General features: G+C 34.4%; 1 protein-coding gene across 2 annotated transcripts; it reads right to left on the bottom strand.

The window, feature by feature from the left end:
- Window positions 1-5,224: 5,224 nt before the first annotated feature.
- LOC140776763 (uncharacterized) lies at window positions 5,225-19,106 on the bottom strand. Of its 2 annotated transcripts, XM_073120611.1 has the most exons (7): window positions 18,853-19,106; window positions 15,463-15,550; window positions 8,221-8,285; window positions 6,282-6,350; window positions 6,153-6,202; window positions 5,892-6,049; window positions 5,225-5,514 (listed from the first exon to the last, which is right to left on the bottom strand). In XM_073120611.1, the coding sequence occupies exons 1-6, from the start codon at window positions 18,928-18,930 to the stop codon at window positions 5,938-5,940; spliced, it is 462 nt and encodes a 153-aa protein (XP_072976712.1). In that variant the 5' UTR covers window positions 18,931-19,106; the 3' UTR covers window positions 5,225-5,514; window positions 5,892-5,937. The 2 variants fall into 2 exon arrangements, with proteins under 2 accessions (XP_072976712.1, XP_072976711.1); XM_073120610.1 differs by lacking the exon at window positions 5,225-5,514 and having other exon boundaries at window positions 5,522-6,049; window positions 18,853-19,105.
- Window positions 19,107-27,691: the final 8,585 nt, after the last annotated feature.

The following is a 27,691-nucleotide window of genomic DNA, read 5'->3' as shown; positions in this document are numbered from 1 at the left end:
ACTAAAGAATAGAAAAGAACTAAAAGAGAAAAACTACATAATATGCAGAACATTAAAAAATTAAAATAACTAGGTTTGAAAGAACTAAAAGAGAAACTATGAAATACTGAAGTATCTGTAGAACAAAAAGATATAACTATGGAACTATACAAAAGAAACAATGTGAAACATGAAATAGCGATGAAATACCTTCTAATAACAAAGTAATATGTTCTAACAACTATAAAATATCTTCTAATAAAAGTGAAATAGCTTCTAACAATAACATAATATATTTTATTTTGGTGGATTAGATAGCATGATCCATAAAAAACAAATTGTAATAAGCTAAGTTATTTCCTAGTGACTGTTTATCTAATCCATAATTGATCATGCTATCAGTTGTCTTTAAACAATTGAATTAACAAATTGATCATGCTATGAATTGTTTTCTAGACAGTAATACACAATATATCACACAATTTTCTTTTATTGATCAGACTATTTACGGTCTCATATGACGCATTCAAAAGTGAATAAATCTGGTCAACATTTATTATAAGATAACTTTTATCTTTTCCACAATGTATTTACATTATATTTTTTAACGGATCATGATATCCAATAAATTTATTTTGATAAATACTCATTAGAAGATTAATTTATCTCTTCCGCATCGCATTACAATTTTTTTTTCATGAATCATGCTATCTAATTCATCCAAATAGAAGCTATTGTTAGAAGGTATTTTAATTTTATTATAAAGTATTTCATAGTTACTAGAATGTATTAGGTTGTTATTAGAATATATTCCGCAGTTATTTCATGTATTACATTATTTCTCTCTTTTAATTTTATAGTTATATCTTCCTATTATTTTACATATTAGGATATTTCACTTATCTAATTTCATAGTTATATTTTCTTGTTCCACAATTATTTTATGTATCAAGTTGTTTCTCTCTTTTAGTTAGAGAGCTATACTTTCTTATTTGGTAGTTATTTCATTTATTACATAATTTCTCTCTTTTATTTCATAGTTATACCTTTATTTTTCATAGTTATTTCACGTATTACTACGTTATTAGTTGCTCTCTAAAATCTCTTGCACTCATGATTTCCACGGATGAGTTGAATTAATAAATTGATCATGCTATTAGTTGTCTCCCAAACCCCTATCACATAATTATTCTACGGATCATGTTATCTATATTCACATATTACATGATTTAAATATATAACAAATTAGATAAGCATTTATCATAAGATGATTTTATCCTTTCTACAACATACTACAGAATGTTTTTAAGAATCAAACTACCCACATTTTACATTGATTTGACTATGAATATATCTAATAAATACTCAAAAATGACTTTATCTTTTCTACATTGTATTACATATTCATTTTCATGGATGATGCTATCTACTTTGCCCAAATAGAAAGGTAATATGCTATTGTTATAGAAGACCTTTTACCTTTATTGAAGGTATTCTATAGTTATTATAAAGTATTATGTTTGTTATTAGAAGGTATTCGTCAGTCATATGAACTAATACATTGAACCAGTATTTCTTTATATTTTTTGTTCCCTAGTTATTTCACATATTACATTATATATATATATATATATATATATATATATATATATCTCTTTTAGTTTTTTTTTCCTATTTTTAAGTTATTTTACATATTACTTAGTTTCTTTCTTATTGTTCCATAGTTATTTAATGTATTATGTAACTTCACCCTTTTAGTTCTTCCTTGTTCTATAAATATTTTATGTATTACGTAATTTCTTTTATTTTAGTTATTTCGTGATCCACAATTATTATACATATTATATAATTTCTCTCTTTTAGTTTTACAAGAGAAAGTAATGAATAATTAATATAGTACTTGTATATCTAATCAATATAAAATGTATTTAATATAGTAAATAAATGAATTATACAACTCTCTCTTCTTTGGAGAATTTCCAACCAAAACATGATGCATTTTTTATTTTGCGGGTTAAGCCCAGTTTGCGTTCTTTTCTTTCAACTTTGTCCTTATTAAATTGTGAAAAAAGAAAATCTTATTATACATTTAGTATAGTCTAACTTTTTTTTCATAAATTGCATTACTCTATCACCTTTGTCTTGAAAAGATATGCCAAAAATATGTTTGTTTTTTATTTTACATATATTTATGTAATATGTAAAATAAATAGTATGAATTTTTTAAAATGTACTAGTATGTTACTTTTGCCTCGAAAAGAGGAGGGTAGTAATAAATATTTATTAATTAATATAGGTAAAACTAAGAATTACATAAATTATCTATGATCCACACCAATATAAATCACTAACTGTGGAATTTATAAAAATTCAAGTTAACTGTAAATTATAATATAAAATTAAGAAATAAAAATTCATGTGTTCAATAACTACTAATTGTATAGTAAAACTAGGAAATTAAAAAATACTAGTGCTCAATAATAATTATGTTATAAAACTATTCTCGTAAAACAAACATTATAAAACTACTATGAAACTCATAAAAATACAAGTGTACATAAATGTAATCGGAAAAACAAATGTTGAATCACGTAATAAAACTTTGTAAATACGAGTATTAAATTAACATATATTAAATAGTAACTACGAATTATACTCAATGATCACGAAAACATTAATAATTTATGAAAATTGTTAATTAAAGGCCAACTTTTGGAATTGCAAATTAGAAAACTAATAAACTATTTGCTAGTTAAAATAGTACAAAAAATAAATTCCCTAAATAAATTTTGCATTTAGAATAATATCTGCAAACTACAAGTGCTAAAATAAAAATCTAATATGTCTAATTGAGTGCAAAATGCATTTAACATAGCTAATAAATAACTCGTTCAACTCTCTCTCTCTCTCGGCATGAAGTCCAAAAAGTTATACACTGCTTTCATGCCTCTATACATAATTTCTGAGGCATCTTTACACAAAATTAAAGTAGATCTAAAAAATCTGAGCCTCTATAAATAGTCAAAGTAAATCTAGTACAATTGGCTAGCCAATTGGCTATCGTATTAACTTCTCTATAATTATGTTTGATACCATATTGTTGTACATAGCAAGCAAATTCTTCATATCTACTATCAAGTTACTCAAGGCTTAAGTATCTTCGCCATTTTTGATCATGTTTAGAAGGACTTGTGAGTTATTTTTAATATAAAAATTTCAATTTCCAAGCTCCTCGCCTAGTTGAGAGCCTCTTTTATGACCCATGCCTCCACAACAATAGTACTTTTGCATCCAATTGGCGCCCCACTTGCTAAGAAAATATTAGAATTAGTGTCTTCGGAGATCAAGCCTCCAACCCTATTAGATGGTTGATCCAGCAAACTGTCACAGTTTAATTTAATTAAACCATCATCTAATGGTGTCTATCCAATATAAGGTGGAGGTTGATTTATAGATTAATACTTTTAAGAGTTGGCTGTAATAATCCGTCGTCATTGTGACCATCTTCCTCTCGTAGCTGTAAATAGATATATGCGAGGAATTAAATTTACAATGATTTCTAAATTTCCATAATTACCAAAACGAATTAGCTATAATAGCCATAATCAAATTACGTTTTTCTTTAGGAAGGTTTATCCCTTCATTAAGCCAATCATCTTTGATTCAATTACCATTCATGGAGATTCAAAAACCAAAAACCAAAAAACTAACATATTTAAATCCCAAATTTGTTTGGCAATTTTGCTGAGGGAACACCGATCAAGTCCTTGGCAATAATACCCATGTCAAACTTACCCATCATCTAATCTTTTTGAAGTGATGGCGCACAGTTTGAGACTTGATAGATTGCTTGCGATCTCATCATGATTCATAATAGCCACATTCTTCTCAACATGGTCCATCGAGTCAAGTTCCTACTGACATGGCCTGGTCCTACCAAGACGAGAGTTAGTGACCAATCTCTAGTAATCGTCCACCAATTTGCTGCTTGGCCAAAGCACTCCTCAGCCACCTCGACCACCTGTAGCCGAGTGCCTGTTGACTAGTATCCATAGCCCATAGGCCTAGTCCTCATCAATGGCACTGATGGTCAGAAGGGCTCGATTGAAAGGTACAAACGGGGGCAAAGGGTTGCCCTTAGTGCCCTGTCTTTGAGCCGCCACTTGAGGTAGGGCATTCTAAATCTTCATAAGAGAAGACTCTTCCCTATTGTTAAGAGAAACAACCAGCTTAAGGTAATCAACGGTTGTCATCTTGAAAAGAGGATATACATCACTCTATGACCAACTATGCCATACATAAAACAAACTGAAAGGATATTTCGTAACCATCAGCTTGATAAACTTGATTAGCCCCAAGGAGAAACCCCATCTTAATGGGCTTGGTGAGATTTAGCTCTATACATACCCTAACATAATTGCCTATGCACAAAGGTCTTCCGGCCAAGGGAATAACACTAGTAAAAATATTCGATTTCCGGTAATCATCTTGGAGATCCATGAATTTAGCCACCAGTGCCTTAGTAATCATCTCTTCATGGGGACAGAAGTCAAACTTTCACTTAATGAGGTTAAGGAACGGTACTCTAACCAGCCAAAGATCTTCTTGGTTTTTGTATGAATATCAAAAACTAAGAAAAATAACTATGATAATTAACAATTTGGTGTCCCTTATTTTGGTACAAACAACCATAACATTATAGTGGAGCAAATAGGTCAAAGGTAGGCCAAAGATAGCAGCATGTATGAAGAAATGGTTTGAAGGGGGACAGATTGTAAGTTCAGGAAGGAATATCGCAAGCATGAGTCCTTATCCTAGGCCAGCAGGCTTTAATGATTGGAATTAAGCCTGTCGAGGATCCCACGTCGTGGACCATTTTCAATTACCACTTGCTCCGAGGACAGTCCACGTGCCAGTGTCCCCGTGGACGCAATCACGGGTCCACACATCCTACCAACGATAGCGGTTCCTTTAATGTGGCAAGTATTAATTATTAACATAGAATTTACTGCAATCGATCAGTTTAACTGCAAATCTAAGTTTACGCTGGAGAAATTGGACGAGTATTTTTCACGTACTTTTCCTAAACTTTTCTTTTTTTTAATAAATTAAATTTTCTTTCTTTTTTCTTCTTCAATATAAAAACAAACATATAATATGGTTGCTCACCTAACTTGCACAATGAAAACCTAACAGAAGTCACAAGGAGAAATTCAAGAGAAGTATATAAAAAAAGGGTGAAGTCTATAGAGTCTAAATGTAATTAACCTTATAAAGTTTTCAAACTAACCTATTCTAATATTTATAAAAAAGAAAAGAAAGAACCTATCCCAATATTAAAGCTTTACAATTACGTACGTCAATAGATCAAACGTAATAGTGCCAGGAAATTAAAACAATTAACATGAAAAATATATCGATAGGCTCACTCAATTTAACTATAGGTAACCGACTATACAGCCTCCTTTGTCTACTACGGAACAGCAAACCAGAATTTGGATAGTTCTGCAAAGTGAAACCAAAAGTAGGTACAACCTACCAAAAAGACAACATTTTTAGTTCAGTACAAATGACCCAAACAAGCTATACAATCAGTTTTTAAACTAAAAATAACCCTAAACACTTGGAATATATTTATATATAGCTTGTAATACACATACATATTATTAGTTGATTACGATCTACAACAGCGCAGCAGAAGAGGTTTTTATGAGATCCAGGAAGTCAGACTAACACCATTCAGGTAAAATTATCAGTATATCTCACTATCTTTTCACCATCCTGAACTAGTCTAGCACATAATCATAACTAATCTGATACTTTTCCATCTACTGTCGCGGATGACATTGGAGGAAAATGATCAAACTTCGTTTCATGTAAGGAACTCGTGTAACCAAAGAAAATTCACCAACCTTGAGCAGCAGAGAGATTACTTCCAAGAAATAGAGGCTTCATATGTTACGAAACACTAACGTTGTCAAGTTCAACTTGAGCGACTGCAGCACTGATTGCATCAACTACCTCCATCTTTCCCTTGTTTACTGCTTCATCCATTGGAGTTCGCTCGTAGCTATAAAATCACAAATATTAGAAGAATCAATCAAAAGTAAACAGAGTTCAAAAGAAGAAAACTCAGTAAACATCCCAAATGCTTCTATTAACAATATAAGTACCTGTTAAGCGCACTTACACTAGCTCCAGCACAGATCAAAGACTTGATTACCTGAATTAAGTTCTCATTTAATAGAAAGCTTCATAGTCTTATTTTAGAAGATCATTCAATGTAAAAGCATCTGCTTTACCTCTATATGGCCATTAAGGCAAGCCCAATGAAGCGGAGTATTATTTTCCAAGTTCGTAACATTAACATCCTGCATCACAGAATTGTAGCACAAAGAAAGCCATCCTAAATATATAAGGCTAGAAAACAAATTAATCATCAAATGGTATAGAAATAATAGTGGATCTTATAAATGTGCAAGAAAGACATGATCACCGAAGAACATTTTCAACTGGAGAACTGAAATACTCTATTCAGGAGCAACAAAATGAACAGAACGAAATGGCGCAACAAAGTCATTCTTCTACATAAAGATTCAGTGAAGTACCACCGCTCAACTGTAAGGACCTCTAGGAGTGGTAATGGGGTATTTGAGAACAAGCTCTACAAGCATAAAGAGAATATAGCAATGTAATAAACAAATATTCAGAACCTACTGTGAATAAACATAACAGGACTTTTAACCTAAAGTATGTCCTTTAACCACCTTCGCACAATCCTATTGGCTTCCTATTATCACATTGTTACTGTAAAAAAACTCAAAAGAATTTATTAGCAGCTTCTTGTTGTTATCGGTGGCTAAATTTCAATCTACTTGTACCATATTTATGAGATTTACCGATTTGGCATATTTTGATCTGACACTGCCTTATCAAACAGTGGCAAAAAAATGAGTTTTAATCAAGGTTCCTAGTATCGGGATCGGAATAGATATCGGTCATCCAGAAAAGCGATACGTATTGACCGTATCAACTACTTGTATTGGATCGGACTATTTTTTAATTATATAAAATTCTAAATATTATTTAAAAATACAGCAAATTTCTAAAGATTTAGAAAAAATGAGGAAAATAAGAAAATAAAAATTATTCACATATGAAGCCTAAAAACTTAAAAAATATATTAACTTACTTAAAATTTAAAATTTTGACGAATATCGAGCTCTCTATTCCCTCCCCTCTCTCAAAATTAAACTTACTTAAAAATTATTCACATAAACAAGGTTCGTATTTTTTCTGCACTTCTTCCCCCCTCTCCCTTTCCCCTCTCTCTCTTAGGCTCTCAACAACTGGTGCTACTACTTCACTACCGCAGCAACAATAGAGGTCATCAGATCTACTCAATGCAAGAAAGAGAAAGAGAGAGGGAATGAGAGGAATTAAAAACTGAAAAAATAAATAAAAAAAACTCATTCGAGGTTGCCGAAGGTTGAGGTCGTCGGATCTTCATCAAAGAATACTGCCAAAGGCCGAGGTTGCTGGAGATCTACTCAGTCGCTGGTGGAAGAAGTGAGAAAAAGAAAAAAAAAAAAAAGAGAGAAGAGAGAGAGATAGGTAGGGGGAGAGGGTGGGGTCTAGGTTGGATCCCACCCGTTCCCACCAGTTTCGAGTGGGATCGACCATATTAGCCATCCCGTCTGAAACAGATCAAGTAAAACGGCCGATACCCCAACCGAAACCAACCAACCAAGATCGGGATCATCCCGTCTAAAACGAATTGAGTAAAACGATCGATACCCCAACCGAAACCGACCAACCAAGATTGAGATCGGCCGAAACTGGGAACCTTGATTTTAATAGACATTTAGGATATTTAGTGCACAAAGTAAAAAGAAGGCATATATGGAAATTGTCTAGTGCCTTTGGGTTACGTCATGTTGTCAAGGGAGTAACACAATCATTGTTCCATTTTTAAGATTCAATTGAAGGGAACGAAAAAGAAAAAAGACATAACAAAGCAAAACCAAATAACTTTCCTTTGTTAAAAGCATAATAACATGTTAAATTATGAAATGATCACATCTAGTAAACTCCATGAATACTCAGTGTCAATATTTGAAAACCAAAAAATAAACATTACAAATCCACTCAATGCTCAATGCTCATAAATCAATGTGTCCTTTTTTTGATATCTATTTCATACAAATCCATGAGGACATTTTTATGCAATTGCTTCCTTACCGCTCCATTATGTATTAGGTAGTCCACAATAGCGAGATGCCCATTAGCAGCAGCCATATGAAGTGCTGGTAATGCAAAAGATGAAAAATAATTACTTTACAAACTGATCTCTTCTAAAGATCTTGTGACAACAACATGAATAAACATTGTACACAAATCATCCAATGCAAACCAAACATAGATTTACTACAAGTAATACTCAATATCCCTCTCAAAAGTTGTGAATCATTATATAAACTATATCACCTAGAACATACCGTGGCAAATAAGATAAAATATAAAAATATCTTCATAGTAAAACAACAACAAAAAATCCCTCAAGTCATACTGTTAAAGTAAAAATTGACATAAGGACAACAGCAAAAAGAGAACAAGCAGTACATCTTTAGACCAAAACAATTATTACTTGGGTCAATACAATACATGCAAAATATTGATTCAAATTGCTTTTGAATTTAAATTTGATTCATGAAGATAGAACTACATTTTCTATATTCTATCAAGTGGAAACCACCGGAAAAAAGCAAACCAGATTCCTTATGTTCAGCATAAAAAATGATATTAGCTGACACCTTCTAGATTGATATGGATAAAGAAACCACACACACACACACACAAAAAAAAAAAAACTCATCATAATACATTGAAAATGTGCATAAGAAGTAATGAAGAAGAAATAAGTCAAAATATACATTACCTTATCAACATAGAAAATACTCATATAAGTCTAGTTGTCCACATGGAAAAAATTATTAGACATTCAAAATGAGACTTTTAAATGTGCACCATGCAATAGTTGCTTCAGTGCAACATTTTGTTATGGGAAGAGATAAAATAACAAGAGGAGGTTGAAGAGCATCTAAACAGTAAGAGCAGTTGATAAGGACAATACATACAGAACGGGGAGCATTTACAGTAGATTTTAAAGTAGGAGGAAAAGAAACATTCTCAGATTCTCCATAATGTAACGATAGGAAGTCCATAGCACAAATATTTACCCTTTCATATTGAATCAATATATTATGAACAAGAACGATCATTTCGGACAAGAGACAATTTTGTGCAACTTAATGAACAAATAACAAAGTGGACAAAAAATGAAGAACATGTCACAGGAAAGGAAATTCTTGAGGCTTCTGCAAGGAAGCCGTGTCAATGAAAGAAGAGGTTTTAGGAATGGATAAGACTAACAATAGGATGGAAAAATAAAATCAAAAATCTATTCAAGAAGAAAGTAACATCTGATGGACTGTAATAATATCTATCATAGTTGGCCGGAATTGAGACTAAAATTGATAGATACATTAATTTCTTTCTGTCATAGTTATTTGAATTAGAATTGACGAATACAATTCTGTTTTAGCATAAATACTATTTCTCTCTCATGATATATTAGTCAACTACTGAAATAAAGTTTAAGAATAGAGCGATCTCTTTAATTGATGTGAAGCCCGACTATTCAGGTTAATTGATGTAGGAATGGAAAATCTCTAAAGAAGGAAGAGTAGATGTCAACAGGCCAGGCTGTTCAAGTTAACCTGACAACTGAACACACACATCCATTAAATAAATTTGACATTTCTCACTTTTGTTTGTCCTTCTCAAAGCACTAAGCCTCAAATTATAGAGTTAGGCCAACATTCAAATGAGACCACATAATGCACCAATAATATAGCTAGTTTTATTGAAGTAGAAAGTGCCATGAGATGAAGGGAAAACTAAAACTGGTATCAGTAGTAATAAGAAAAGACACGACAGAATTTATCTAAGAAAGAACCCTAGATTGAATAGAGATGAATGGAAGAAAAGAATCTATAGATGAACCCAAGGCTACTTGATTAAAGGATATTTATGTGTTCAAGTATACAAAGATAAAATCACCATTTGCGATCAGCTTAAGCTTTTATTGTAGTTAGGAAATTATAGCAGGAGGTCCTGAGTTCAAATCCCGACAACTAAATAAAATAACCCTACCTATTTAAGTCAGTTAGAATATAAAAGATAAAAAAAAAATCATTGTTTTCTAACCACCTAAGCTTTTAAAGTAATTGATAAGTTAATAAGATATTAAACTAAGAAGTCCTAAGTTCGAATCCTGTTAGACTTACATTGTTAAAATCCACTTATTTAAGTCAAGCCTACTTCTTAGATTTATTAAAAATGTCTCAAGTTCAAAAGTAAAGGGAAGTGTTGAATATAAAAGATTAACAACTATACTTCTCTAACAGCTTAATCTTTTAAATTAATTGGTGAATTAACAAAATCAAGCCCACTTCTATAATAATAGGTTGAATATGTCTTGGATACGTAATATGTACAAATACAAGGTGGATGCCGAAAAGATATAGGTCATGGTTGGGTCTATAGAGTGCTCGGTGTTAATTGAATAAACAAAATCCACTTAAGTCAAGTCTACATCTTAGGTCTATAAAAAAATGTTTCAAGCTCAAAAGTGAAGAGAAGCGTTGAATATAAAAGATAAAAAACCATAGTTCTCTAACAGGCTAATAGCTTGATCTTTTAGATTAATTGGTGAAATAACAAAGTCAAGCCCATTTCTTAGGTATATTAAAAATGTCCCAAGGCCAAAAGTGAGAGTGTTAGATCATAGAAGAATCAAATCACTACTATTTATCAACTTAATCTTTTAGAATAGTTAGTGACTTAACATTATGAAACATGAGTACTCCAAATTGGATATTGTATGCGTATGTGATATGTATTGGATATGGATATGCACCCAGTATTAGGGGTGTAAATGAGCCAACCCAGCTCGGCTTGGCTCATTTTGAGTATGTAATATGTACATATACAAGGTGGATACCGAAAAGATATGGGCAGAATATAGGTCATGAGTCAGATCTATAGAGTGCTCAGTGTAATGAACCATATTGTTTGATTATGTCCAAATGCTTCCTATCCTTCTACCATATTCATATTTCATTGTCCAACTTATCAATGATCTCTCTCTGTCCCTCTCTTTTCTCTATTGGGGTTATTAGTCTTCTATGATGAAGCTACCCTATGGTGGTGCATTGGTCTCTTTCTCTCACTCTCTCATTCCCTCTCTTCTTGTTCTTCTTTTTTGCAAGTCCAATTATTTTTTATGGTTAACCTCACTCTCTTTCGTTATGGCATCCAATGCCCATTTTGTTGTTGTTTCTTACAATTTTTTCTCTACATTATCACTAACTTTTTTAGTATTTTATCTATTACAGAGAGCTTGACTGAGTGATTGCATGGATTAATGCTACTGCTATTTGGGAGTTTGACCAGATGATTCTAACAACCTTTGAAACATGGATATTCTCATACTCTCTTGTATTTGTATCAGATAAAACACCCATCAAATACTTCAAGATACAAATCAAATACTTAAGTATCTTATTTTTTACAAATAAAAATGTTGTGGATACTTCTTGAATACTCATTGAGTACTTATTGGATACTTCCAAGGTTCCAATCTATGGGTCAAATTGGAGACTATTATTCTTATAAGATCTGTAAGGTTTATCTTTCACTTTGAGGTCACTTGTTTATTTAATAATCTATATTAGGAAATCACATTATAATGATCAATTTCTTCAAATTTATAGATTGAATTCGCTTGTTTATCTTACATCTTAGTAATATACTATGTAATATACCAAACCTTTGTTATGAATGGTTCTTTTAATGGATAAATTGGAGGTTTCCTTATATAAAAACTATCATATGCAACAATACTATATAGTTCCTCAATTAAAAAAATGCAAGTACACAAATTCACTAAAATGTGAAGATATATATGTAGACATATATGAGCTACATGTCCTAAGCATATCTCATCCTTATATTGTATATGACACCGATGGTCCCCAAAGCCAAATACCATGAGAGCACATTCCCTAGGCATCAATATTCATATCTGTGCTTAATTGAAACCTTGTGTTAGTTTTTAGCTAGAGAGTATATATATGCATTCATTCAAATTGGAACGTTAAAATATTTTTGAAGTTATTAGAAAGAAAAACAACTGAGATTATAAGTTCCACTAGAAGTAGTAGTAATTTCTGTTCAGAAGATAATGCCCCTCCCAATGTAACCAATTAGAGGATGAGAGAAGGTGGAGAAAAGCACTAATGTAATCAATATCAACAAATTTCAAGGTATCTTATTATAGTGTGAAAAGACATGTAGCGAGGTTATATGGATGTAGAATCAAATGTTGTCTGAGGTAAATAGTCGTCATCTCTTGGATATGAAAACAGCTGTAGAGGATGCTGCTTTGAGGATAAAGAACTCCATATCTAGGCAAGTCCCATTACCGAATCAACTCACTGTACATCTAGTATGCCTTTAAAAACTTCAGGATTAGAGAGTGGAAAACAAAGAATGGCAACTATTAAACCTCTTTATTATAATATATTAAGAACCACCTTGCTCCTATGTAAAAGCAAATGAAGGGCAAAAGGTGCAATAATTGTTTAAACGGCTGGACACATAGAAGAGCTCTTTTACAGAAAGTGATCCTATGCTATTGAAGGTTGACAATTAAAAAGGAAAATACAAAGATATAATATATTTTTATCTCTAGCTAGATTAGCGAAGTGGAGGAGATTGGGCTTGAAAATGTAGTACAAGTAAAAAAAACTGATAATCACCTAGTTAGCAAGTCATCCATCAGGGGCGCTTATTGAGATATTTGAGTAAATATAAGTGCAGCAAGGAACATAGAGGCAATGCAATAGCTTTTGATGAATGCAATTGGATATCAGTTGAGGTAGATATCAATTGAGGTAGGCTGAGTAGCACGAACACACCATTTGACCTTCCGTGTTTGTTTATGACATGAGAATTGCACATCTAAAATTTTTAATAATTTAAAAAATACAAGAATACGAGAAGGATATCGTAGTGACATTGGGCTGGACACGATGACTTGGTTAAAAATTCATTCATGGATTATCGAGTGTGGGCTTTTGATAGGATAGCAGGTTACCAATCCAAAAACCTATCAATAAAAATTTTCTGATAACCACTCACAATTCAAAACACCTAAACCAAAATTACTGCCATGTTCTTTATCTCGGGATGAAACAGTAGAAGCATTTGCGGCGACGCCACAACAAAAAAGGTAACTGCCTCCCTCCCTCCCTCTCTCATCCCTTTGCCAAAATCAGTCAACCTATATCTTCACGTAGCTCATTCAGAGGTACAGGTTTTAATATTGGAGCATCAAGAAGAAAAAAAAAAGAGAAATTGAGATTGGTGGCTACTTGAGGGCAATTTTAAAAGAAGATTATGGATTTTCGGTTAAGGAAGGGGGTCCATAAAACCTTTTAGGCAAGAGAAGAGAAAGAGGAAGAGGAAGAGAGCCCACAAAATAGGGAAAGAAACATATGGAAAAGCCTCATCTCCCTGCAACTAAACTCATTATTAGAGTTTAGCAGAAGGGAGAGACAGTATAGATAAAGAAGAGATGATGTGGCGGTTGCTCCTCAAACCCTAGCAGATGAGATAAGGTGAGCTGCAGTGGTATGCATTAGAAATTAATAGCCTAAATGTTAAATTGGTCGATTGAGTGCCTAAATGTTAAATTGGCCGATTAAGTGCCTTAATGTTAAATCGGCCAATTAAGTGCCTAAATGTTAAATCAATCGACTAAAGGCTTAATGTGAAATCAGCATAATAAAGAAGAAACTTTATACAATCCTTAACTTTGATTGAATCTTTAATTTTGACCAAGTTAGAAAGACAGCTCTCAAATTGGCTGAACCACTTTAGCGATAAAGAGAGAGATGTGGGAGGTAGGGTTTCAAATGCCATCTCCCTCTCTTCTCTAAGAGCCATGCCGCTGCTATTCCCTTCTCTACAGTAGCCTTCTTCACTAAGTGGAGAGGAGAGGTTGATCTCTTATTTCTTATCTTCTTTTCCTCTCTTCTCTTTTCCCCAATGTCATCTCCCTCATTTCCAAATATTATTACCGTCTCTTCCCTCTTCCTCCCCCCAGAGTGAACAAGAGAGACCAATCTCCCTCTCTCACCTTTTCACTCCTTTCATTGCCTATATCTCCACCGGAGCTATCAGACAAGGAGTCGGTCAAGGAGGGCTCCCTTACTTGCCTGCCCCCAACCCTGGTCATGGCAATCAAGCAGCTGCAGTGGTGTGGGTCGACAAGTGTGTGAACGCTCAACAAAATGGCGACAGATTGTGGAAGTTGGTTGGGACTTTTGTCGACAATTTCACTTTAGGCTGGTGTACCACCAAATCTTGCTACCAAAGCCACCACCATCGACTACTATACATGTCAACTAACTGTGACTTAGAAAAGAAGAGAGGAAGAGGAAGAGACAGAGGGAAAGGGGAATAAAAGAGATCCCACTATCGACCCGATCAATCATTAGCATGCCACCCTTTCAAGCCAATCATGAGGACATGTGTGTGTCTATATGTATACATACAAGGAAACTGAGAGATAAGAGGATAGAGTGACAAAAAGACAGACTTGTCGGTCACACCACTAGTCACCATCTTGTCACACAAATGTCAGATAACGTCGATCCCACCCTCATCATATCCAATCCCATATCCAATATTGGATCTCATCATATCCAATCCCATATCCAGCAGTATCCCCCGAGTATCAGACCAATTATCTTCATTTTTGTAATTCAGAAACTTCCATGGAGTATCAGAATATATCCGGGTGAATCAGCCACATATTTGCATCCTATACATAATCAATTCTACTATGGGAGGCTAAAAGGAGTATCAGTGTTTCATAGCGAGTTTGTCTATTGAAAAAACCCTTCCAGTTCAGCATTATACCATCTTTATAAGCAACATTTTTAAATGAGGAAAGAGCACATTTTGGTAATTGGTGCATTGTTTATGTTAAGAAGGCTATGAATGTCATAGTTTCAGCTTTTGGATAACCCACCCAATTGCATGGCTGGATTTAGAACATTGCAGCAAACAAAATGTTAGCAAAGAAGAAAACATAATAAGGATAATCCTAAATTGCTATTAACAAAATTGAGGTCATGAAATTATTGAAATTTGTCGAAAGTGGAATTCTAACAGTCTAGTACTATTCAAAGTAAAACTTTGTGCTGTTTCACTTATATATGGCATCAAAAAACATACATAAGAAGAGATGCTAGGTTCTTTCTATAAAGTTATCAGATAAATATAAGGTTAATAAATTTATGTTTAAAAATCAAACGATATAGAACTAAGAATTGAAATTATAGAAGAAACCTGTTCGTCCTTGAGAGTCTCGACAATTTAGAGACACACCCATAGAAAATAAGCTTACAACATCCTCTATGTCATCATACCTAGCAGCCTGTTCAAAGCCAATAGTACTAAAGTCAATTATAGAAATGATTAAGAGATACCTCTAGTATAGTATAATTGATAACAACATAAAGCATTTGACCCAAAGAAAGTATGTATATGTTTTTCTCAACAATGGCCATGCCCAATGTTTTTAATGGCAGATGCGGCGACCACCATGGCAGCCGCCCCGCTAAGCAGATTGGTGCCAACGAAAGGCGGGCCGGAGCTTTTGGCCCGCGGCAGTATGCTAATGCAAGTCAAAGTGAAACGGATTGGATTTAACAACTAACCTATATTAAAAAAAAAAACCCCTAGCACAGCTGCTCTCTCGCTCAATAGCATATTGGTAGACCCTAAAAAAGATGGGACGGGAACAACAGCGTGGAGGAATGGAAAATCAAACCTGATGGGTCTGCAAAGCAACAATATCGCTCTCCCTAAACACATCGTATAGGTCGGAAACCATAAACACATCAAACCTAATGGGTCTTTCTCACAAATCGAAATCAGTAGCGCAGCAGAAACAAGAGGTGGCAGGGAGGAAGTGGAGAACATGGTGGAGTTTTAGGGGAGAAATGGGAGAAAGAAGAAGAATGGAGAGAACCCTGACTGACCAATTATCGCCTACTAGTGTGCTTATCACTTGATCAAAAAGATGGCATGACCAAATTGGGGTTAGTATTGAGATGGGATGGTGGGAAGATGGAAGGGGAAACAAGGGGTAAATTGGCATGCACGTCGACATGCCCCATGCCTTCGACACGGCCATCATTGATTTTAATAGTGCCCTATAGAATACTGGCAACTTGCTATGAAGTCGCTGACCACTGGAAATGCAGACTTAATATAATAAAGCATGGACCGAAAAAACTAGTAACATTAATAAATTCTTTTTGTTTATGATAAGAACTATGGCGAAGCATATCATCATCAACACCCACAAGCTTTCACATGTAACTGCAATCTAGAGGAGACTTCATAGAATGAATATGACTAAATAAAACTATGAAGCAGAACGGCAAGGACTGAAAATAAAACATAAAGTAATACTTGAAATTAGCATATATCACTTAATATATCTCACCATCCAACATGAGATACAGTTCTTCAAAAGATTTAATGGTTTATCACACGGAGGAATAACCCCCTCTCACTAAGCTATCTAACTAATATCTTAACAATATCAAACCAAAAACATAGATTCATATGACGGAAACAAAAACAAACAATAGTGCCAACTAATTGAACCTGGCCTAATCATGCCCTCATTTGTATAATAAATAGTCATATAATTAGTAGTACCAAAATTGGTGAACTATCCAACTAGTATTTCTAATGCTTTCCATACAGCTAAAGCCATGCTACTGTATATTGGAATTTCTTTCCAGTGGTAAAAATTGACCTTTCCTATCTAAAGTAACATTAGTGGAAAGGAAGCTGCAAGCTAGGTCAACTCTAACTGGTTGAGCAACAAGGACAATTAGTTAAAATGTAAGAGTAGAAGCTTATCCAGAGCAACTATTGGGAATTCTAAACAATCAATATTAAGAAAATTTTAGATGCTCCAAAAATTAATATATCGACAACAAAGATCTCTCTATGTGTAGAGATTTTTATGTTTTAGATAATTCTCACTATAAATTATACTATTAAAAATGAAAAAAAAAACTAATCAATCTAGAGATGCAATTGTCATTTGTTATGCTTCTGGTGTATAAATATAGATCATTGGTGGCATCAATAACTTTTCTTAATAGGTATGATTCTTGCCGGTGTTGAAGAATACTACATGCCAATCTTGAGGTTGTCAATAACATCATTATTACTTGGTTTCCCTTTCTTATTAATAGGACTTTCTGCGTTCTTGTGTTTCCAGGAAATTCCTTCTAGTTTTGAATATCAACACAATAGATGCTGCCATGTTTTCAAGTTCTAACAGCACAAAGCAGCACAGCACATACTGTTCTATCACAGCCTCATTGAAATAGTACAATACAAGGTCATGCCCTAGGCAACCCTTTGTATCACCCCTGCACTAGGCAATGTTGCTTGATGCAAGTCTGGATGAAACCTGGCATCCAGAGCAACCGCTAAATTTGGGGCAAGAGAGGGACTTTGAGCATTGGTGTTCCTTCCCTCCCTTCCTCCCTGCCTAAACTAGCAATGATCTCTCTTCTTGCCATTATCCTCTCTTCCTCTTTCTTGCGGCAAGTAAACACCATGTATTTTGTCAAGGCTATCAAGTCATGCCAACACACGTCAATTGTTGACTTAATCCCTAAATCCTATTTACCATGATCATGTAAAACAAAACTAGATAGACAAAGCCAACATATCATCATGGTTGTACTAGAAAATGATGATACCTAATGCATAATATCGGTTTCGCAGCAATAAACAGCTATCTGACAATGATGTACTGGTAGTTCTATAAGTTACATTTTACACAGGCAGCAACAAAAATAATGGAGACCACAACTATGATTTACCAAGTTGTTTTTTCTATCCTTTTCCCCGAGGGGAGAGAAGAGACAGAGGTAATGTCAATCAGGGAAACAATGCCTAGAGATTTAGAATACAGTAAAACCAATTTAATGAACTGCTCCAAGCAGCAATGCGTGCACTTGCATATGTTTATGCATATCAAGACATGTCCCCTGGATTGCCCTGTATAAACCACATCTATAAAATTGCTATACACAGTCAAGCCATAGTCTCATTTGTTTTTCCTTTTCTCTTCACGACTAATTAGCTTTTCTTTCTAATTATTGTCTCATTTCATCAACTTATCAATATTTGGTACTTGGTTAAATAATAAACTGTATGTTTCATCCAATTCTTGGATAGAATTTTCATTAACTCACCATGTATCATTTAACTACTTGTAATTTATCAAAAGTATAAACGCTCAATTATACTACGTATTATATGTACTATTTTATTAATTACTACTTCTTAAATCACATATGTTGCAGCATACCGGATATGCACTATGCGGTGGCTTGACCGCCTGCATACTGTGGGCAATTTTCCCACCATCGATTTCATAAAATATTGTTTATCTGATTTTATAGCAGCAAATAAACTAATGTCTTACCATAAGAACTACCCCTCACTTGTCCTAACCATGATGATATATCAAGATCCTCAACAATATTAGTTCCTAACTGAACTGAAAAGGAGTATATAACATCTGTCGTGACATTGATAGCTATCACTGCTTAAATTAAATCCTGTGAATTCTTAGGCACTAAAATAGACGGCAAGAACCTTCCACTCCATACAACTTGCTCAAGAAAATACTTTTACCTCAAGAAGTGCTTGGACTTGGTCGGGCGCGGCCTCGCCAGCAGCCGGCGGTGGCGTGGCAGCCGATGCGGTGCCCATAAGGTGCGAGGGAGAAATATTTGAAATCAGAGCGATGCCCCCAAGGAGTCGTTGCGATCGATCAAAAGTAGAAAAAGTGAATGCGAACTGCTGGCCTACCTAATCCCGACCAATACCTTCGCGTGCTAGGGTTTCTCGACTCTTTTCTTTTCTGAGAACCTTGTCTGTCCTATGAGATAGTGAGATGTCTCTTATTAGTAATTTATTTGTAATTGTACAGCAATAATGGGTCAATCATTTAACCGGGACTTTTATTTGAACAGGTATTGGATATGTCAAGCTACAAGACTGCAACCTCATGGTTCCAACAGACTGACGCCAAACTCAAATAGAATTTTAGCCAAATTTAAAAAACTTTGAAGAGTTCAGTGTTTTAGAAGTGTTTTATTCTAAACATAATTCTTATTAAGAATGCTGGTAGAGAATGAGAATATTACACATTAATTCATATTTATTAATTAATTATATTTCTGAAAGGCTTATTACACGGTCTTTTGCATGAAAAATTCACATGGTTTTATTTTGTCAGTCATGTCTATTTTCGATTTCCTTTGCGTCTATAAAACTCTTTCCCACTTTTCCTCTTTAACTTTGCTCTTCTGTTATTTAATGCCTTATTAAATATTAGCAAGACATTACAAGATAGATAAATGGCCCCCGTACTCTTTTTCTTCATCTTCATCGTCTTCTTCTTTCTCTACATTTTCTATCTCTCAATTCTTCTCTTTTTTTATATGTAAGTCTTTTCAATTGCTCTTTCATTAATAAAATAAGATATTAATAAAAAATAATGGTAAGATAATTAAGATTATAATGATGAAATATATAAATTTTGTAGTATATAGAAAAAGCAACAATAGTTGTTATTATAAACTAGATTTAGAAAATTATGAAAATTATGAAATTTAGGTGGAGATAGCCTCGTGAGTTAGAGTACTAATGACTCAAGTTTCACCTAAATTGAAGGTCGGGGTGAAAAGTTAAAAATAAAATAGTGAAGATAAGTTAGAGAGGGTAGAACGGTAAATTTTGATATTGTGGCGGTCATCGGATGGTGGTGGACAGTCAAGGGTGGCGGTGGACGGTTGTGTAGTAGGGTGGCTGTTAAAGGTAGGAAGTGGCTAGAGTTTGGATGCTTGAAATGGATCTACGATTATGATCTACTTCTATGAAGATAAAGATAATTTAACGGCTAGGATAAAAAGATAATGACGAAAATAAGAACCAGCTAAACTTAGATTTCTCTCAATATTTGGATGCTTGGATTATTGGATGCTTAACAAAGGAGCCTAACCCCTCTCTATATAGAGGTCGATTACAACGAGTCCCACTAAGACTAACCCTAAAAGCTGACACGACTTGAATAAGTACTTGTCTTAAAGGCTTATATGACTTAATTGGACTCATCTTAAAGGCTTATTTGACTTAACTAGATTTGTCTTAAGGGCTGTAATCTGACATGTACTATATAAATCATCGTCTGATACAATAAAGTACAAATATAACAAACAACGATACAACTTAATTTCTATACAAACTATTATCTATACCGTCTCGCACCTATAGCTCACCTCATCAATCTAAAATATCTTCTCGGGATATCTCAAGTCGCTATCACGTACCACATATCTAAGAGGGTTAGAAAAGAAATAAAGAGAGTCATGAGCAAAAGGCTCAGTGAATAGATTTTACCGCGAATCAATGATGCCAAATAGAGAATAAATCATGTACTGGATAATATAAATCAGAAAGAGCATCATGTCATGAATGAGTATATAAATGTATTCTCAATAATATATAAATAAAAAGTAGATAATATGTCATGACTGATAAAAAAAATATATATAATCCTCGACAATGAATAAATAAATTTTCATGTCATACTATCATCATAACTCTCTCTCAAATATGGCACATAATGCATGCCGACCATCACTATGCTATGATATCAAATGCAACTATATATGATGTATATTGACCACTCGATAATTAGATAATCAGATGATAATGAAATCATATGCATTTCTCAGCATCTCAGTCATCAATATCAGCTTTATATGTCATCATCATATTAGACCACTGTGCACAGTCAACACTCGGTACCCAGTCTCAACATTATGTCTGAAGGCTTAGCGTATCTCAAATATAACCATACTCGCCACCTGCTAGGGTATCAACATCCATCCAGACTAGGCATAGAAACCTCGTGAGGATAACTCGCCATATATGCCCTAGCAAACGTCATGTGTCCGAATGTCTACTGCGCACACAGATTAACGACCTCGTACGTAAGGCTAACAGGATCGCGACTATATCAAGCAACACAACATGCATACTCATACTACAGAGCAACTAGACATAAAATTATAACAGTATAGTCATCTCTAATCATCTCTATATATCATCATCATACTCATATCCAATATCAGCCTAATTGCATATATAATAAAATGTGCTCGACTATAATCATCCTTAGATAAAGTCATATAATCATATTAGAAGTCAAAGCATGCATATACATAATACATAATATAACCTAATTTAAGAGAGGCATCCAGGGGATAAGATTACTTATATTCGATCAGAAGACACAACTCACGTATCCCTCACATCCAGCAACCAAGCGACAACTCATCCTAACAGAGTCCACAGGGCCTCACATAAGAGGTTCGGGATCTGAAAATATTTAAGTAGTATGAAGTTAGCAATTCATCTAATTAAAATCCGTTCATGTAATATATAATGATTTATTAGGTTTTAGAATTTCTACTTATCTTTATAACTAGCTAGATTTTTAATTATAAAAAAATATAAATATAGATAAAAAAACCTAATTATAATTAAATTATATCTTGATTAATTAGGGACTATGTGGTCATTACTTTATAAAATAATAAATAAATACATAAGCCTAGTATTTTATTTGTTACAAAATAATAATGTATAATAAATTATTAGAATTACTTAAAATGTATCTCATAAGAATATTAGTATATAAATTTGATAATTATAATTTACAAATCTATATATTAAGCTAATAGAGATATAAATAAATAAATATAAGTATTACCTATATTTATACCTAATCAATCATTAATTATACAAATTATAATTAATAATAATCATATTGAAAAATATATATTATTATTAAAATAATTAATGTCTAAATAATCTATTTGCATTAATTAAGAAGGAAATACCTGAATAAATAACATAAATAAAATAAATAAATAAAACACTACCATCAGTGTTGGGCTTAGCCTAGCACTGCCTGCTACAGTGCTGGGCTCGGCACTGTGTAGAAAGAGAAAGAGAAGTTGAGGAAGAAGAAGAAGAAAGGAAGAAGAAAAAGAAAGAAGGAAGAAGAAGAAGAAGAAGAAGAAGAAGAAGAAGAAGAAGAAGAAGAAGAAGAAGAAGAAGAAGAAGAAGAAGAAGAAGAAGAGGAGGAGGAGAAGAAGAAAGGAGAGGAGGGAAGGGGTTGCGAACCTGGGTCGGCGGGGAGGGCACCGGTCGCTAGAGAGAGAGATAGAGATAGAGAGAGAGAGAGAGAGAGAGAGAGAGGGAAAGAGATAGGCTTACCCTAGTGGCGATAGGCTGACGGCGGCACGAGGGAAAAGAGAGAAAGTTTGAGAGAGAGAGAGAGAGGAGAGTAAGAGAGACCGAAAGAGAGAGAGAGAGAGAGAGAGAGAGAGAGAGAGAGAGAGAGAGATAGGTAGTGGGGAAGGAGGCCACGGCGACGACAGTAGGGCCCGCCGAGCCGGCGGCTGGGGCACGTGGCGCCCTCCCTTCCTACGACTGCATGGCAATATGGCCGGCCACGTTGTGCCATGAATTTCAAGGTTGGGTTATTACAGTTCGGGCAGATTAGTCCAATTCGACATCGCTAGTTTAACTTGAGTCATTTGTGTCCCCGTGGAGTTGAGCTTAATCACCCTTGATCCATCATAGAAAGCTCCCTTAAGCTTTGATTTATTGGGAGGATCTAGATTCAGAAGAAGGGCTAAGTTGGCCAACCCGATTTGACATGAATTCGACTTGACCCACCATAATATCGTGCTCACCATAGTCTCGAGTAGACCTACCAATGATCGGGGCAAGTCCAAAGTGTCTTCCTCAGCCCAAGGAGGTTTTGATAGCCCAAACATTTATAATAAGTCTTCATGACACCTGATTTGAGGCAGCCCAATTATCAATTATAAATTGGTGCTTTTACCTTACCGAATCCCATTCCACTGCACATGTTGCCCTTTAAACTTGAATTCAAGCCGCATATCCTTGAAGTCAAATGTAACGGGACCCAAGCCATAGAGCCATTGAGTACCTAACACGACATCCGCTCCGCAAAGATCCAATTCTAAGGTATGTTATTGGACTTTCAAAGTTACTTGTCGACACACGTTATTTGCTCGAAAGGCTGTGCTGTCTCCAATCATCACGTCGAAGCCTAAGATTGGCTCTGGTATCAAGCCCATCCTCTAGACAAGCCTCTCATCCACAAAGTTGGGGTTTTTAAGAAAGCGTTTTCTCTCCTCTTCTCATGTGTTGAGAAATAGCCTTAATAAAATTTTGGAAAATTTAGAAAAAAGTTTAAACTAGGATTAAGGCTCTACTTGTTAATCTCTCACTAGCCTTAGAGATACAAGTACTTTAATCTTTAGGAGGATACCTAAGGAGGCTTGTCACTTGAAGGCTAAAGCACAACAATTGTTGAAAGAGATGGAAATAAGAATTTGCTAAGCGAGAAAACTATTCTTGATTTAATTTGGAGATCGAATCTAAGGTATTATGTTATTCCTTTTGTTATTATGCTAATTAAGATTGTTTCTTGCACTTATGATAACTAGATTGTTTATTTAGAATCAAATACAATTTTTGTTTAATTCCTTGATTTCTTAGCATTAAAACCTTCAAAACAACCCCGCGACCACTACTATAGGATGTTCTAACATGGCAACAACATCTGAGAGGGTCATATGGCAAGAGGGGTCTCCATCGTAGCTAGAGGAGGGGCTGAGACCATAGTTTGGGCCATCTCATCCTCTCCCTCATGATTGGGTATTGATGGCGGCGGCTCGATGGTTTCAGCCATAGTAGATGGTGCTAGCGGCATAGGGTGGCCATGCTAAGTAAGAAGGGTTGCTGTTAAGGCTTAAATAGTATTTTCAATCATCTCGATGCTCTCTATGGTAGATCTATCGAGCTTGTTAGAAAATTCTTTAAAAATTACCTTTGCCTAAGTTGGTCGCTTATCATCGATGATGATTGCTAGGATGGAGGTGCTGAAGAAACTCTTATAGAAAAGGAAATGAGTTCCTAGTTCTCCATGAAGCCATTGAGTACTTAACACGGCATCCGCTCCTCAAAGATCCAATTCAAAGGCATGTTCTTGGACTTTCAAGGTTACCCATAGACACACGCTATTTGCTTGAAGGGCCGTGTTGTCTCCAATCATCACGTCGAAGCCTAAGATTGGCTCCAGTGTCAAGCCCATCCTCTAAACGAGCCTCTCATCCACAAAGTTGGGATTTTTAAGAAAACGTTTTCTCTCCTCCTCTCATGTGTTGAGAAATAGCCTTTAATAAAATTTTGGAAAATTCATAAAAAGGTTTAAACTAGGATTAAGGCTCTACTTTTTTGTCTCTCACTAGCTTTAGAGATACAGGTATTTCTTTAATCTTTCAGAAGATACCTAAAGAGGCTTATCATTTGAAGGGCTAAAGCACAACAATTGTTGAAAGAGAAGGAAATAAGAAGTTAATTAGTGAGACAACTATTCTTGATTTGATTTGGAGATCAAATCTAAGGTATTATGTTATTCCTTTTGTTATTATGCTAATTAAGATTGTTTTTTGCACTTACGATAACTACATCATTTATTTAGAGTCAAATACAATTTTAGTTTAATTCCTTGCTTTCTTAGCATTAAAAACCTTCAAAGCAACTCCATGGTCACTACTGTAGGATGTTCTGACATGGCAGCAGCATCTGAGAGGGTCTATAAGGCTAGAGGGGTCTCCATTGTAGCTAGAGAAGAGGCTGAGACTGCAGTTTGGGCCATCTCATCCCCTCCCTCATGATTGGGTATTGATGGCAGCGGCTCGCTAGTTTCGGTCATAGTAGATGGTGCTGGTAGCACGAGGTGGCCATGCTCAGTTAGGATGGTTGCCGTTAAGGCTTAAATAGTCTTTTTAATCATCTTGGCACTCTCTGCAGTAGATCTATCGAGATTGTTAGAAAATTCTTTAAAAATTACCTTCACCCAAGTTGGTGTCTTATCGTCGATGATGATTGCTAGGTTGGAGGTGCCGAAGAAACTTCTATAGGAAAGTAGATGAGTTCCTGATCCTCCATAATTGCTCTTTTTTTGTTGTCTTGGATTATGTGTTAATCATTATCTAAGGAACGTCAACTATGATACAAATATTATGAACTAGATCAACATATGGATTATCTATTTTATTTAAAATATTAAAGTAATAAGATAAATCTAATTAACTAACTCAATTTGACTTGATTGACTTAACCTATGTGGTCAGATCGTATCAAAATATTTATTTACTTGTCAGCATAACTATGTTTGTTTTTACTATTTCATAATTATGCGTGGCTTATTTATGCATTCGTAGTGCATGATAACTTTGATGTACATATTGTATGATTGATGATATTAATCACGTAATCACTTGCACATACCACCATATAGTTAAGTCTTATCTCGACAGTGCCTGTTTACTCGCTCAGCCCAAGGTCAAAGAGTACACTGTATATATATTACTTATATTTTATCGACCAAAGAAAGGTCGTGAGATCAAGAAGGACCAACAGACACTGCATGCATTATTAGAGCAGGCATAACACTGTCGAGTATGAAGGCTAGATACTAAATGATATTAAACTATGATTGGGAGGTAAAGGTCGTAGACCTAGCGGTATCCATGATGTATTGGTCAAGCGTCGTTTAGCTATGACTCACTTATACCATACATATCGTGCCATAACTTAGAATCAAGAGCTCGGGTGGGCAACACCGATGTGCGATGTTGACCATGTGATGGCATACAATTTTTTTTGCTTTCAACGGGAAAGGGGTGGGCAAAATTACTGTTAGTTATCTTCCTTCCTCAATAAATGCTATCTAATATTGTTTATTGTTGTAGCTCTATGCTAGTCTGAAATAGAGGAAATGGTTGACTGATGTATATCATGTGTTCTATTATTAATAAATGTAAGCTATAGATATGGGCATGTTGTCAGATGCATCATTGTTACCATGTTTAGTATATATATCGTGTTGCATCATTTTTTACACTACTTTTAACTTATAGAGGTGTATACTTGATGGGTTTTATACTAACCAACTTTTTGTGAAAATATTTTTAAATTAGTAGATGATCGTGACTTTGTTGTAGAGTTGGTGTGGATTACTTTAATTCAATTATTATTTATTTTATTATTATGAAATAAGTTAGATGGCTTGTAACCCTGATGGGGGGGATATATATTTTAGCTTTGTTGTGGCTTATGGTGTCGTGGGCTACTTTTGCTTGTATTATTTAAAAAAAATATTGGCATTTTTTCTTGTATATTGTTTAAAAATATTAGCTAAAAGGTTATGTAAAAACCACGTGACTTCTTTCTACGTGAAGGGCACATGTATTTAGAAATGAATATTTCATCAAATATTTAAAATTAGCAAAATCAATTTCTACAAACAACACAGAATACTTCACTAACAATAAAAAAAAATTAACACATTCTACATAATATAATATTATTAATAAAATAAAAAGTACTGTGTGAAAAAATCCCAAAGACTAAAACTATTTTAAGATGGATCAATAGTTCGATCTTAGTAAATGATGAACAAAATTAAGATAAATCAATAGTTTCATTTTATTAAATACTGAACAAAATTAAGAAAATTATTTTAACCTCAAGATTCCATCAAAGCTTAGAGTCAATTAGCTAGATAAAACAAAATTTTGGCATACTTGTTATTTCTAGTTCTCGCAAGAAAGATCAAAAGAATAGGATATTATAAGAGGACATGCACATATGATCTATCAAATTACCTATATATATATAATTTAACTTAAATTAAGAGACATGTTGATACACACATCTAAGCAGAACTGCTAATCTATAACCTAAATTATTGCTTTATTGATAAGATCTACTTACAAGTTAATTCATGTACCAAATATTAAAATTGAGGAGCCTAATTTCGCGATAGCGATGGAGTTTGGTGAAGCGGGACAATAGAGCTTGGTAAAAGCAAGCTTGAGGAGGGAGGAGATGGAGCTTGGTGAAGCGATGATGTAGTTATGGCGATGGAGCTTGGTGATGGCAGAGAAGCAATGGCGATGTAGAACCAGAGAGGTGATGGCGATATAGGAGTTGAAGATGGCAATAATAGGGTGGTGATTTTGAGATTTCGATGAAGGAGTTAAACACTACAACTTTCACCGATGAAGATCGAGTAACCGTGCAAGGGCCGTCGGTTAAAAGATAGATGTGACATGTAGGATTTGAGGTTTCTTTTGTTGGAGATAGGGGGTGTCAAAATAACCAAGCGGCTCGAGCTCAACTCAATTGAACCTCGGGTTTGACTTTTCTCAACTTGAGCTGAGCCTGATTTAAATTTTAAGCAGAGTTTGAGTTAAAGCTAGTTCGCTAAGGCTAGACTTGATGGGCTTGTTTACACCCTGCTCTAAATTTTGGAGGTGCTTCTATAATTAGTCTCTTAATCACTAGTACTATA

Source organism: Typha angustifolia, chromosome 14, assembly GCF_048772165.1.
Source record: "Typha angustifolia cultivar Huaian chromosome 14, ASM4877216v1, whole genome shotgun sequence".
NCBI classification, from domain to species: Eukaryota; Viridiplantae; Streptophyta; class Magnoliopsida; order Poales; family Typhaceae; genus Typha; species Typha angustifolia.
Note: the sequence above shows the minus strand (reverse complement) of the source record. Positions and strands in the feature narration are given on the sequence as shown.